Source organism: Myotis brandtii, unplaced genomic scaffold (assembly GCF_000412655.1).
Source record: "Myotis brandtii unplaced genomic scaffold, ASM41265v1 scaffold456, whole genome shotgun sequence".
NCBI classification, from domain to species: Eukaryota; Metazoa; Chordata; class Mammalia; order Chiroptera; family Vespertilionidae; genus Myotis; species Myotis brandtii.
In genome coordinates, this window is record NW_005367431.1 from 1,987,029 (window position 1) to 2,002,044 (window position 15,016).

Genomic DNA, 15,016 nt, shown 5'->3' on the forward strand with positions numbered 1-15,016 from the left:
CCCCAGCCCCTCCGCGCGGAGTAAGGGTAGTTGGCACGGACGCCGCCGAAACCAGCCCTTCTAAATAGCACCGTTTCTACAGGAAAGGCCGGCTGGCGGGATCGGGCACTAGAGCTGAAGCTGACAAACCAGGCGGATACAGACACTTACCAAACACCAGGAAAGCTGAGCGAAGATCTCCCACTAAAAGGCCTTGCGAGCACAAGGCGTCCGTATTTATACCTTTTGAAGCGAGCGGATATGTCTACTGCGCCTGCGCCCCGCCATGCGCAGTATCGGAAATTCACTAGATTAAGCCCCACCCCCAGAGGATTCTCGCGATACGAGAGCCTTCACGCGCGACTTTGCTGGGGAATGTAAATTACAGAAGTTACGTGTGTAGGCGGGTACGTTTCCAATAGCAAAGTTATCGGTCTACCCTCGGTTCACGCCGTCTGGGGAATGTGCTGTTAAACTCGTGAGAAATAACTTTGGTGTCATAACTATGCAAAATAGAAAAAGACATCTAGAAAAACGCGAGAAGTCTAAAAAGTGGTTGAATCTGCCCTGTACACTGAAATAGACGTTTGACAAATGCGTAGGTAAAGAAGACGAGTGCTCCTACGCGAACTGGTTAAACTTCAGAGCCTCTTATGCACAACTACGGGCATATACTGTTGAACTGTACACTTACAAATGGTTAAAATGGTTAACTTTTATGTTAAGTACATTTTAACACATACATCCCTAATGTAAAGAATTAGGCAAGTAAAGAATTCCGAAGATACATATTGCAGTAAAATGTTACAAATGTGATAGAATTTCGAATATGGTGTTAGGTGAATAAATGTTAAATCGACATAGAGCTATCACAGCTGGACTCTAACGAGTAGAAATATTTATGGTGTTCCTTCTAGAAGATGTTTGTGCTGGGTGGTTTACATACATCCTTTACTGTCACAGCAATTCTAAGACATTGGAATTATTACCCAAATTTTAAGATGCAAAACAGGACCAGAGCAGTGGTTCTCAAAGTGTGGTTGGTAGACCCTGGGGTCTCTGAGATTCTTTTGGGGGTCCTTGAGGTCAAAACTATTTCATAATAATACTTTCTTTGCCTTTTTCACCGTGTTGACTCTGCACTGATGTAAAATGAAATAGTGGGTAAACTTGGCTGGTGCCTCAGTATGTTTCAAGGCCTTGTCATCAAACTGTACTGGTAGTAGTGTTTTTCATCATCAAAGATACACAGTATTTTATTTTATTTTTTAAATATATTTTTATTGATTTCAGAGAGGAAGGGAGAGGGATAGAGAGTTGGAAACATCGATGAGAGAGAAACATCGATCAGCTGCCTCCTGCACACCCCCCACTGGGGATATGCCCTTGACCGGAATCGAACCTGGGACCCTTTAGTCCCTAGGCTGACGCTCTATCCACTGAGCCAAACCGGTCAGGGCAGTTTCTTCATTTTCTTAAACTAAAACAGCATGTAGTAACAGACTTAATGTGAGAAGCGAATATGAGAATTGAGCTATTTTCTATTAAACCAAATATTAAAAGATTTTCAAAAAATGTAAAACATTGCTACTATTTTCACTATTTTTGGAAAATAGATATTTTTCATAAAAATATATTATTAATGTTAGTGTGTAATGGGTTATTTTGAAAGGTATTGTAAATATGTTTTTAAATTTCTCTTTTTAAATTTTAGTACAGTAAAATAGATACCACTTACAGGTACAAAAATTCTTTGGGGTTCTGAATAATTTTTAAAATTGTAAAGGAGCCCTAGCTAGTGCTATTCAGTTGGTTGGGTGTCTTGTGCAACAAAAGGTTGCCACCTTTGCAGGTTTGATTCCTGATCAGAGCACGTGCCTGGGTTGTAGGCTCAACCCCCAGTAGGGGGCGTGCAAGGGGCAGCTGATGGATGTTTCTCTCCCTCTCCCTTCCTCTCTCTAAAAATCAATAAACTGTTCTTGAGATTAAAAATGGCAGCAGAGCCCTAAATGGTTTGGCTCAGTGGATAGAGCATCAGCCTGCGGATTGAAGGGTCCCGGGTTTGGTTCTAGTCAAGGGCACATACCTGGGTTCCGGGCTTGATCCCCAGTGTGGCGGGGGGGGGGGGGGGGGGGGGGGAGGAGGCAGCTGATCAATGACTCTCATCATTGATGTTTCTACTTATCTCTCTCTCCCTCTCCCTTCCTCTCTGAAATCAATAAAAATATATTTTTTTTAAAAAATGGCAACAGAGCCCTGGCTGGTTTGGCGAGCGTTGGCCTGGGGACTGAAGGGTCCTGGGTTCGATTCCGGTCAAGGGCACGTGCCTGGGTTGTGGGCTCGATCCCCAGGAGGGGGCGTGCAGGAGGCTGCTGATCGATGATTCTCATCATTGATGTTTCTCTCTCTCTCCCCCTCTCCCTTGATCTCTGAAATCAATAAAAAAAATATATATTTTAAAAATGGCAGCAGAGTAAATGGATGCGGCACGGACATGCTCCCAGGAACAAACTGGTATTACAACTAAAATAAAGAAAAAATAAATAAATAAAATAAAAATCAATAAGCTGTTCTTTAAAATAAATAAATAATTGTAAAGGGGACACAAAACCAAAATGCTTGAGAACTAGTAGTTTAGAAGAAGACAAATAATTCTGCTACTTCTCTGGTGATATTATCAGCATTCACTTACCTTTCTTTAAAAAAAAAAAAATATATATATATATATATGTAATCGATTTCAGAGAGGAAGGGAGAGGGAAAAGAGATAGAAACATCGATGATGAGAGAGGATCATTGATCAGCTGCCTCCTACACGCCCCCCACCAGGGATTGAGCCCGAAACCTGGGTATGTGCCCTTGACCAGAATCGAGCCCGGGACCCTTCAGTCCACAGGCTGACGCTTTATCCACTGAGCCAAACTGGCCAGGGTCACTTACCTTTCAATCACTCATTCAACATTTACTTCGTGGATATGACTTATTGCTGGACATAGTGCTAGACACTGGGGATTCTAGATGAAATACTTTAGAGTTTACAGTGGAGGAAATAGACATGGCAGAAAATTATGCTACTACTTGAAGAGTGGTACCTGGCATGAATAAAGAAAGTATTTGGAGAACACAGAGGACATAGCAACTGAATAATATGCTAAAGGCTCAGAGGGTTTTCCTGGGGAGTTAAAATTTGAGCTAGAACTTGAAGGAATTGTAAAAGGATAGGGGTGAGGGGTGGGGTATGGATGATGACAGTATTCCAGGTTGAGGAACTAGCAAACCTGTGGTCTCCCAGGAAGGGTGAGAAATCAGCTTGATGAGGAATATTAAAGAAGTGCCTGGATTTTTCATGAGACTGGAAAGTAGGTAAGAGCTGAATTACAAAATATTTTGTAGTCCAGGCCGAGTTTAAATATTATCTGGTAACTAGAGGCCAATACGTTTTTAAGTAAAGGATGGCTGTAACTGGATTGGAGGGACTGGAGATTACAAAGGCCTCCAGACTTTGGATTTGGATTGTAAACAAGGCAAGAGGAGACATACAAATCAAGAGACATTTCTGAGGTAGAGAATTTATTGTCCTACTGAACCTGCAAGGTAAGAGAGGAACTTGCATATAAAACCAAAGTTTCAGGGTTGGGAGGCTGAACTTATGGTTGTCTCTAACTCTGATAATTGAGAAAGTAGGCGGTGGGGGTAGACATTAAAGGAGCATATATGTTATGTTGGGAACATTTGGATATACACAGGAGTGGGAAAAAGTATACACAAATAAATAATACAATCATTAATACATAATAGAAGTACAAACTGTTTCAGGTACTCACAACTGTACACCTACTTTTGCCCACCCGTGTGTGTGTAAATCTCCAAAGGTCGATTGGAGATAGGGTTGGACTCCAGCAAGAAACCTGAGTTGTAAAGATTTCAAAGTTATCAGATTAACAGTGCTGCCTGAAGTCACTGTGGGAACGCAGGGAGAGTGATGAGAGGACATGGACACCCGTCATTTAAATGGTGTTCAGGGAAGAACAGGGAAACATAATTGGAGGAGAACCAGGAGACACTGGTGTCTGAGAGGCCAAGGAAGAAGTTTTGAGGACAAGAAACATGGTCTAAAATATCCATGTTGCAGAGTAAATACATTAAGAGCTGGAAATTAAGAAATCACCGGTGACCTCAGGGAAAGCCATTTTTATTTTAATCCTCACCTGAGGATATTTTTTCCATTGATTTTTAGGGAGAGTGGAAGAGAGTGGAAGACAGAGGTTGGTTGCCTCCTACATGAGCCCTGACCAGGCCCGGGCCCTTGATGGGAATCAAACCTGGAACCCTTTGGTCTGCAGGCTGACACTCTATCCACTGAGCCAGACTGGCTAGGGCAGCCATTTTTATTTTAAATTTAGTTGAGATTTTAATGAGTTGAATGAACATGGCTTTAGGAATGGAAAACATGCATATAGATCAGAGGTCACAACTAATGTCAAGAAGCCTGTTCAGTTTACCTCTCCATCAGGTCTTCCTCCTCTACTTGTTACTCAATTTAGCTCAACTGTTGGGACTGTACAGAAATTTAAGTTGTTTAACATTAAAATAGGTTATGTGAAGGGAGTGTAGGAAAAGCAGGAGATAGGGCAATAGGTTGAAGAGAAAATATGATCAGAGGAAGATTTTTAGGGTAGGAAGAAGATAAACATTAAACCAACGAATGAATGAATAAAGTGTGTGTGTCCTCAGTAACAGATGGAGGGGAATTGAGGGCATTTGTTCCTGTCAGATGTTTTATGAAGGAGGCAAAAATTCTTGGGGGAAGAAATGAATGGTATCCACAAAAGAGACAGATGGAGTAAGTGGTCCAGGTTGCTGGTGGTTCCTGTTTTGCCCTCAGGCCTCCTGGAGCTGGAATTGAAACAGTGGTTGCCTGTGTTTTGGTTTCAGGGCTTGGCTTTTTGCTGTTGTACATTCTCATCTTTTATAAGTACACTTTATCTCATCCCCTCCCACTAAATATCCACTGACTTGCCCCCCCGCCCCCCCCCCGGCTTTTAAAAAATATATATTTTAATTGACTCTAGAGAGGAAGAGAGAGGAAGAGATAGAAACATCAATGATTGGCTGCCTCCTGCACACCCCCTACTGGGGATTGAGCCCACAACCTGGGCATGTGCCCTTGACCAGAATCGAACCCGGGACCCTTCAGTCCACAGACTGATACTCTATCCACTGAGCCAAACCAGCCAGGGCTGGACTTCCCCTTTTTGATAGTGGTTTTCCAAACCTCTCACTCTACTACAGTCCTCCCTCTCCTGGGATATAGTAATCTAAATCCATAAGAACTCTAAACTCATTGTTTCGGCCAACACTGGGCAATGTGCACAGGCAACAATGCTTAACCTCAAGAGGGTAATGGCAATTGAGGCCTCTTTGGAGGACTAGAAGGAAAACCTGGGAGCAGGTGGAATCCAATGACATGAGTTCTGACTCATGGTTTCTTTAAATCCTGGGTAAAGGGTGGTGGACTAACCAAGGCCAGTCTCTGAAGTGACAAGTAGAAAGTGAGTCACTGGTGAGGCCACCATGAATGAAACTGGGCTGCTAGCCAGAGAGGAGTATATGAGGTATGACCTGTCTTATTGTGATGCCAGCATGTGGTCTAATATGTGGTCCATACAGAGTAATCCTTATAGGGATGATTGGGATGCAATTGCTTGTCCTTGAATATATGCAGAGTGGTCACACAACGTGCTTTGACCTTGGGGAAGCAACTTCACCTCTTAGGTTCTTTGCTGGTAAAATGAGTCTATTTCTACTTCCCAGACTAGGGGTGGGATAAATAGGATAAAGGACCGAGAGCAGTACCTGGTACATACTATGGGGTTCACAGTTGGCTTTCCTCTCTGCAGCCTATTCTTTTTCTGTATGTGTGCAGTCATTCACAAACATGACTGAGTATCTCTGGCTACACTTAATGTTCTTTTTTTCTTTAATATATCTTTACTGATTTCAGAGAGGAAGGGAGAAGGATAGAGAGATAGACACATCAATGATGAGAGAGAATCACTGATTGGCTGCCTCCTGCACGCCCCCTACTGGGGATGGAGCCCACAACCCAGGCATGTGCCCTTGGCCAGAATCGAACTTGGGACCCTTCAATCTGCAGGCTGACACTCTACCCACTGCACCAAACCGGCTAGGGCTACACTTAATGTTCTTACTATTATCTTTCCCCCCTCATCTACTTCTCATTGAGGCTGTCTAGCAGTATTTTAGGTATCATTTTTAAGCAGGCTTAAATCTTTTGGAATAAGGTAGAATATAAAATAAACACTTCATACCAGAATAGTATAGGTTTTTTTTTTAATTCTAAAATACTTTAATAATTAATGTTGGTAGGAAGACTGATATACAATGCAATTACTTATTTTACAAGGAGATTCTGTACATCAGGGAAGCATTTTAAAGTACAATACATCAGACTTTTATTTCTTCTATACATTATGACTGTAAATTGTTACTTACAAGGAAAGGACACAAAATCCTTTATATTTATATGTATATATATAAAAATCACCTGAAAAGACTTGACCCCCAAAGTATCCTGTTTCAAAAGAACATGAATGAGATGAAAGATGAATTAGATTTCTTGGTGGCACATAGAAAGCAAACAAGAAGCTCAGGACATCAAAGCCTACTTCAAGCTTGGCACATTAGGGGGAAGAAAGGCAGTAAAGGGTTTGAACATGTCATCTTAAGCCACAGAGAATTCTGACATAAGCCAAGTAATCTCCAAACCAACGAGACAGAAAAGTTAGAAGTCAAGTTAGCAGTTAATGTGTTCCCACCTTATATACAGACCTCTGACAACACTGTGGAGTTGTCTCTTATCTTTCCCCCATACCACATGGTAATTAGTTTCAAGGAGATGTGAACCCAGTATATTTCCATAGCCATAAAGCATTTGACAGTCACTGAGAAATCCAATACCTCCTATTACCCATACAGAGAGAGAACACTACTTTTAAGGTCACTTTAGCGTTTTGTCTTAACATGATATTCTGACTTCACCAAATCTTACATGACATAAAGGAGAAAAAAGGAAAAATCTACTGAAAGATTACATACAGAACAATGGGGACTGCAGAAGAAATCTATAAAACAGCCACAATTTTCTGAACATTAAAAAGAGAAAGCTACATTCATTAGTTAACTAGAAACTTATTTTTTTTCTTCCATTAAGTGTGGATAGGAATTAGAGGGAAACAGTAAGGCTGTAAGGTTTTCAATAAAAATTCAAAGAAAGCAACTGAATCTTGTTTTAGGAAATCATATTAATATATATTACAAAAGGGGGTGGGGGCTGAGCCAGTGGCCAGGCACCGACTCCACTGGCTCCAGCTTGGAAGAGTAGGGATGAGTGAGGTGGAAGCTGCCAGAGGGGCAGCAGGAGGACAAACATCTGTGCTGAGGAGGAGAGGAGCAGTGGGTCATGATTGTGCCCCTCCTAATCGCTTCTCCGAAGACCTGATTTAGCACCCAACAACCCTAGGACTTTGCTATGATTCTGGCTGGAAGTGTGGGGGCCAATAGCACGCAACTCCCACAGAGTTGTTACAACTCTGCTTTATGGAGGAGAATGTATCTATTGGGCAAAATGATTTACAGTATCATTTAGTGCAACAAACATACAACAGCTTTTAACATTTAAGCCATGAGTCAGTTTTCTGCCAAGTTAGCATTAACATAAAGGCGTTTTTTGGTTTTGTATACAGAAAACACATGCTTTTGCCTTTTCCCAACTTGGAATCTGGTTGCAGGTGAGATTGAACCTAAGTTTCCATCACTTCAAGATTAAAATAATAAAAAAGGAAGCACTTGACAGATCCTGAGCTGCTTTCAGGCTGTGCCTGCAGAGGACGGTATTGCTGTTACAAGAGGTAAGTGCAAGGCTGACATGCCAGTGTGGTAGGAAGCTTCCCCGAGAAGTGGGGGCCCCTTTGCTAGAAGGTGGGGCCCTCTCGGTTTTCCCCACCACCAACTAGATTCAATGGCTGGAATTTAGCGCCTACACAAGTGGGTCTCACAGCTGGACAGAGCAGGTAAGGCTAATGGTGCGAACTGTGCCTCAGCACGGGTAGTCACATTGGTGTGGTGCAGCCAACAAAACGCGGAACCTGCAAGTGGCCCAGAACGTTTGTGGCTGGTGAGGGAATACCCCTCAAGTATGCTGCAACAGTAAAAGGTTCAAAGCACTGACAGAGTTCAGTTTTGCTCAAGGCAGCACATGCGAATCCATTCCAGTGAAATGCTACATTCATAGAAGTGCTGTTCACCCCAGAAGACTGAATTCTGGCTGTGCTGGTAAGCGCTGAAGTTCCCGCCGTGTCATTCTGGAGACTGAAGCAGCAAAGTAGCCCTGTTTTGGGGGGTTGTTTAGTTCCTCTCAAACTTCAGCATCATGGACGATGGTAGCTAAAACAGGTGATCAAAAAAAGCTGAGTTACCAGATATTATAGATTGCTTTGCTTTTTAAAAAAAATATTTTTTATTGATTTCAGAGAGGAAGGGCGAGGGAGAGAGAGATAGAAACATCAATGATGAGAGAGAATCATCGATTGGCTGCCTCCTGTATGCCCCCTACTGGGGATCGAGCTTGAAACCCAAGCATGTGCCCTTGACTGGAATCAAACCCAGGCCCCTTCAGTCCCCAGGCCGATGCTCTATCCACTGAACCAAACCAGCTAGGGCAGTGTGCTATCTTTAGATCTTGTTTTTCCTTGCACTCTAGGCTGAATATTCAACTGTCTCCTAGGCATCTCCTCTTTAATGTGGCACAGACTCGTCAAGCGCAACATAGATAATATATTTTCCAGTTTGTTTATTGCCTGCCTTTCTCTATTAGAAGCTTGTTGAGAGCAAGGACTTGATCTTGTTTCCTGCTATGTTCCCAGTGCCTAGCACTGTATCTATCATGTAGTAGCTGCTCAATAAATATTTTACTGAAGAAATGTCCTAAACTGTTCAACTGCACTCTTTATTGATATCAGAGACCTCAGTAATCACAAGTTAGAAATCTGAGTCATTTGACTACTTCCTTTGATTCATACCTGGAATCAACAGATTGCCAAGTGTCGTTCAGATCTCTCTCCCTTGCATTCTCACCATCACTTCCCTGCTTTGAGCACGAGGATGCTCACTATGGCTATTCCAGTTACTTCCTAACTGCTTTCCTGCTGCTCGTCTCTCCATCCTCCCATTTCACCTTCCACAGTGCCACCAGAGCTTGCTCTAAAATACACACAACGCCAATGTTTCCGATATCCCAGCATAAGTCAGAGTTCTTCAAAGTGTGGCTGCACCTCATCTTGTGGGTCTCAACTTCATCACACTGTCCCCATGCATCCTTGCTCCAACTACACTTTCTGTTACCCAGAAACATCTTGTACTGTCCTACCTCCCATAGCCTTGCTAAAGCTGGTCCTTCTGCTTACAATGTTCCTTTCTTCCTTCTTGTCCAAATCAATTATTTTACACACTCCAAGATCCAGCCTAAATGTCGCCTTCTCTATGACTCTTTCTTTTATTGTTGTACACTATAGTACTTTCTTTAAAAAAAAAAAAAAGTTATTATTGATTTCAAAGAGGGAGGGAGAGGGAGAGAGACAGACAGAAACATCAATGATGAGAGAGAATCACTGATTGGCTGCCTCCTTTAAGCCCCCTACTGGGGATTGAGGCCGAAAACCGGGCATGTGCCCTGACCAGGAATTGAACCATGACCTCCTGGTTATGGGTTGACACTCAACCACTGAATCACACCATCTGGGTGAATATCCTTCTTTTAAACGATGTCATTAGAGTCTTTCCTATCTGAACAACTCTGGTGGTATGTTTGCTTTTTAAGAAATGTTTAGCTCACAGTATTTGGGTCTTTTGGCTCTTACCGTGTAAAATGCTTGCTCTCTTCATGAACCTCCATCTCTGAGCTTTTAAATTCATTTAATTCTTTTCTGATGGCAGCCTGTGGAGAAAAAGTGAAAATGTTTCAGCATTTTCTGTCTGCTATAGTATAGCAGTGGGATTTGCCATCTAGTCTCTATTGTACTTAACTTTGTGAGTCATTGTAACCCTCAGCAGGCAACCCAGAGGGAAGAAAGAAGCCAGGGCAACACATAGGGTGAAACACTGAGCCAATAGCCACTGCCTTCCCTGACACCAATCATCTCATAATAAACTTATAATCTCAGTGAAATCAAAACACTTGGGGAGTTTAAAAGAGATACTATAACTTTTATAGTTTCCACGCATGTAAAAATGCTTTTCCTGTTTAAAAAGTGAAATATAGTAATTACTAAAATGTGCTACCCAGACTCTCTCCAACCAACATAATCACCATTAAAAATATGTCTTATTTCCTTCCAGATTTCTGTACTGGGATATAACAGGGACTTTCTTCCAGTTTTGGTGGTGGTGGTGGTATCATTAATATAAAGTTTTGTATTTTGTAGCTTTGATTACAAATTTAACATTATTATTAAAAAGAGAAATTTTGTTTATGTTTTCCTTTCCAGTTAGTGTTTTGCATAAAGAGAGAAAGAGAGACAGACCTTGTCAGCAGGGGTCAGTTTGGTCCAAGGTTTGTCTGCTCGCCGGTCATAATCTTGAGCATCTGTTACCTCCACATATTCGTTAAACCTCAGAATCTTCCTGGCAAGGAGCTCGGCCACAGTCGGCCTTTGACTGAGCTGAAAGAAATGGAGCCTCTTAGTTGACTACGCCAAGTCAGCATCAATCATGCATTCAAATTGCCTCTAATCCAGTGGTTCACCCTTCGCTGTACACTGGAGTCACACAGGGACCTTCAAACACTACTGATGCCTGGGTCCATCCCTAGAGATTCTGGGTATTGATACTGTTGTTTTTTTTAAATCCTCACCTGAGGATATTTTTCATTGATTTTTAGAGAGAGTAGAAGGGAAGGTGTGAACCATCGAATGAGAGAAACATTGATGTGAGAGAGACACATTGATTGGTTGTCTCCCAAATGAGCCCTGACCAGGGCAGCGATCGATCTGCAATGTAGGTATATGGCCTTGACTGGAACTGAACCTGGGATCCTTCAGTCCATGGGCCGATGCTCTACACACTGAGCTAAACAGGATAGGATGAGAGGTTTTTTAAAAATATATATTTTTATTGATTCAGATAGGAAGGGAGAGGGAGAGATAGATAATCACCGATCGGCTGCCTCCTGGGGATGAGCAGGTAACCCGGGCGTGCCCCGACTGGGAATGGAACTGTGACCTTCTGGTTCATAGGTCAATGCTCAACCATTGAGCCACGCTGGCCGGGGGAGAGGTTGTTTTTTTTAAAGCTCCTGAATGCACAGCTAAGCTTGAAAACCACTGCTATAAACAAGTGTAAAGTATTACCAGTGCTTCTCAAACTTTAACATGCATACAAAACACTTGGGGGTCTGGTTAAAATGTGGATTCTGAATAAGCAAGTCTGGCAGGGCCTTAGATTCTGCATCTCTTACAAGGTCCTGGGTAATGCCAATGCTGTTGGTCCATGGGCCGTGTTTTGAGAAGCAAAAGGATTAGGGCTATAAACTCACATATAATACATTAGAAAGTGAATATATTTAATATGAAAACAATATCTAGTGGGTAATATTAAGGGTGAATTTCTTTTCAACATGAATGATGTCCAGGACAGTGGATTCTGCAACACATTATGATTTAAGATTGCACCATCAGGTGACCTGCACAATCTGAAGGCAGTGAGTCAGTCCAGCTGTGGCCTCTAGCTACCCTTATTCTATCAAAGATACTTCCTCTAATCTGGGGGAGGGAAGAAATGAGGAAGAACATGTCTAGATCCCCTCATTCTCTTGTGGATTATTATGTTTAAGAAATATCTAGAGCACTCAGACCAAATCAGAATCTACAGGAGGCAATTACAAACCATTATGGTGAGAAGAAAAGGAAAACAGGTATTAATCCTAGAGCAGTGGTTCTCAACCTTCTGGCGCTTTAAATACAGTTCCTCATGTTGTGACCCAACCATAAAATTATTTTCATTGCTACTTCATAACTGTAATGTTGCTACTGTTATGAATCGTAATGTAAATATCTGATATGCAGGATGGTCTTAGGCGACCCCTGTGAAAGGGTCGTTCGATCGCCAAAGGGGTCGCGACCCACAGGTTGAGAACCACTGTCCTAGAGCTTTAGAGCTAATAACACAGGTCTGGTATAGAAAAGATTCTACCCTAACTGATCTGGGACCAAGGAAAAAATCCTAGTTAGTTTTTCATGCTTTTCAGATATCAATAAGGGTCAGTTCATTCTTTCCCATATTAGAAAATAGCCAGTTTGCCTTGCAGAATTGAATGTTACACAATCCTGTTACCATCTCTATACTTAAACAGGTTTTAGAATCTACATCAAAATCCCAGGTCTACCAAATAAAAGGTAAAATTTTATGCATGTACTGAGCACCTTCTTATGCCAGGCTTTCTTTAAATAGTAAAAGTGAAGGGAAAAAAAGCTCTTGATAATGCTGTGTTGTTTTCTATATTTGCATCACGTATTCTATTTTCATAGCAACCTATGGCAATTCAAGTCAAGTGATTTCTTTCCAATCAATAAGGTTATTCAAATATAAGACATGCACTCAGGAGACAGACAGAAAGCGAACACTGGGCAATGTACCTTTCTAGTGAGCCGACGTTTAATCTCCCGTTTTTCTGCCTGACGATCAGCTTCGTTTTTAGCTGCAGTTGATAGTCAGAAACAAAAAAGATTACTTCACAATGGCAACCTGCATATCAAGCTTTTCACTAATTATAGTGCAGGTATTTCTTACAGACTCCAACTCAGAATAAAACATGAATTTTGGGGAGGCTAACCAAGACAATTTTCTTGTCAACTGGTAGTCTAATACTCAAGAGCAAGGGTAGCAAACTATGGTACCAAGTCCGGATAGTAGCCTATATTTTTACTGCCCATGAGCTGAGATTGATTTTTACATATTTTTAAAAATATCTCCCCCCCCCACCACTGTGCTTTATTTTATTTTAAGGTTAACTTCTACCTCTGTGTTAAATATGTTTTTACTCGTTTTTAGAGAAAGAGGTAGGGAAAGAGAGAGAGAGAAACACTGATGAGAGAGAAACATCAATCACCTGCCTCCTGCACACCCCCCACTGGGGATTGAGCTCGAAACTCAGGCATGTGCCGTGAGAATCGAACCAGTGACCTCTTGGTGCCTGGGTCGACGCTCAACCACCGAGCCACACTGGCCGAGTTGGTTTTTTCACATTTTTAAGTGATTATATTTGAATGGTTTGATAAGTACCTAAATAATAGCTTCCTTTTATTTTGGCCTGCAAATCTGAAATTATTTACTCTGTGTCCTTTAAAAAAATCTTTGCATCCCTGGTCAGTGTGGCTCTTTTGGTTGAGCCAACGAAAGGTTGCCTGTTCGAATCCTGGTCAGGTTGTGGGCTCGATCCCTGATAGGTGGCCATCAATGTTTCACTCTCACAGTGATGTTTCTCTCTCTCTCTCCCCCCACCCCCCACCTCTCTAAACATCGATAAAAAATCTTAAAAAAAAAAAGAATCTTCAAAAACAACAAAAACCCCTTTTCAGATTCTTGCTCAATGGTAACCACTTAGAAGGGAGATCACACTAAGTTTTGTGTGATAGGTTTGTAAAGACTCCCACACTTTAAAATAAATCTGACCTAGATTAGAATGCTATTTCAGAAAGTTAATTATGTATGGGGGGGGGGGGAGATAAATACATGGTCCTATTTTGTGACTTTAGAGATATGAAAGTCTAAAGAGATGAAAAAGGCAGCGAGTCTGCTGCCCTTGGAGTTGCTTTGGGCCCCAGCCCTTAGATTCCACTAGGAACAGGAAGGCCCCTCCAACTGCACAGCCACTATTTTGCTTCTTTGAAGAAAGGGAAAAGTTGGGCAGCGTCTACCACGCACTGTGAAATCCTCCCAAGTGCCCAAGGCAGTTAGTCTCAAGATACTGTGAGAACATTAAAATTTTCTGTAGCATCCCAGTACACTGAGCAATACTATTATGTTATCTTGGAAAGAAAGTTTGGGGAACTCTGTTCCTTCAGGAGAAAAGCTATGAAAAGTCCTTCCTTGGCGGGAACACTCTCTCGTTGGCCCTTGCAGAAAATGCTTCTCTTCTCTGTTATATATATTAAAGTTGGAAATATATACAGAAAATCTACACAACTTTATTTTTATAACTGGACTCACGTTGTAGTATATTTCGTTGTTCAAGTTCTTCTGGTGTTGGTCTTTGACTCAGTCGTCTAAAAAGAGATAAATAAGAATATTATCTATGTTAAACCTCTCAATCCTATTTATAAAGATCTGTTTTGGTCTTAGTTTATATTAATCCCTACACTGGCAAGAAATCAATAAAATCTCAAACTGTTTTGATATTTCATTTGTTTATCTGATTCACTGTTTATGAAACAAGTTTCACATTGAAAGTGTTCATACAGATGTTACAACATTAAAAGGAATTGTATGTATAAGCAGGAGGACAGAATTCTAGTTCTAGCTCTGACATCAACAAGCCCTAACACTACGAAAAAGCTCAGTCAGACTCTGAATGTACTCACCTGTAAAATGAAAGTTTGGACTGGACTGGTGGCTCCCAAAAAGATTTGCTCCTTCAGCAAATCTGTTAATAACACAGATCCTCCAGGCATATTAAAAATTTTGATTCAGGAAACCAGGATAAGGACTGAGATTTTAAAATAAGGTCCTCTCTATCAAATATTTTATGAAGTTTCTCATCACCCACAGTTCTGAGATGTTACCAATGATGTATCATTTTTGGAATCAGAAAATTATTCATTTATTACCATCTATCTACACTAATAAAAGAGAAACATGGTAATTGGCGTACGACCGCTACCCTTCCCATTGGCTAATCAGCATATCCTTATGCAAATTAACTGTCAGCCAAGATGGCGGCCAGCAGCCAGGCAGCTGGAAGCGA

At 41.5% G+C, this 15,016-nt stretch overlaps 1 protein-coding gene and 1 long non-coding RNA gene across 17 annotated transcripts in view; both read right to left on the reverse strand.

The window, feature by feature from the left end:
* LOC102250042 overlaps positions 1-254 on the reverse strand; it is a 2,436-nt gene extending 2,182 nt beyond the window's left edge. Inside the window, exon 1 of the long non-coding RNA XR_314105.2 lies at positions 151-254. This is a non-coding gene — a long non-coding RNA (uncharacterized LOC102250042). The remainder of the gene's footprint in view (positions 1-150) is intronic.
* Positions 255-6,335: 6,081 nt separating this feature from the next.
* Positions 6,336-15,016, reverse strand: part of PHACTR4 (phosphatase and actin regulator 4) — a 76,638-nt gene continuing 67,957 nt past the window's right edge. For all 16 annotated transcript variants that reach the window (XM_005875107.2, XM_005875108.2, XM_005875102.2 and 13 more), the window contains 5 exons: positions 14,263-14,318; positions 12,690-12,751; positions 10,581-10,718; positions 9,918-9,994; positions 6,336-8,445 (listed from right to left, as the gene is read on the reverse strand). In XM_005875107.2, coding sequence (XP_005875169.1) covers positions 8,430-8,445; positions 9,918-9,994; positions 10,581-10,718; positions 12,690-12,751; positions 14,263-14,318 — 349 coding nt within the window. In that variant the 3' untranslated portion in view covers positions 6,336-8,429. The remainder of the gene's footprint in view (positions 8,446-9,917; positions 9,995-10,580; positions 10,719-12,689; positions 12,752-14,262; positions 14,319-15,016) is intronic.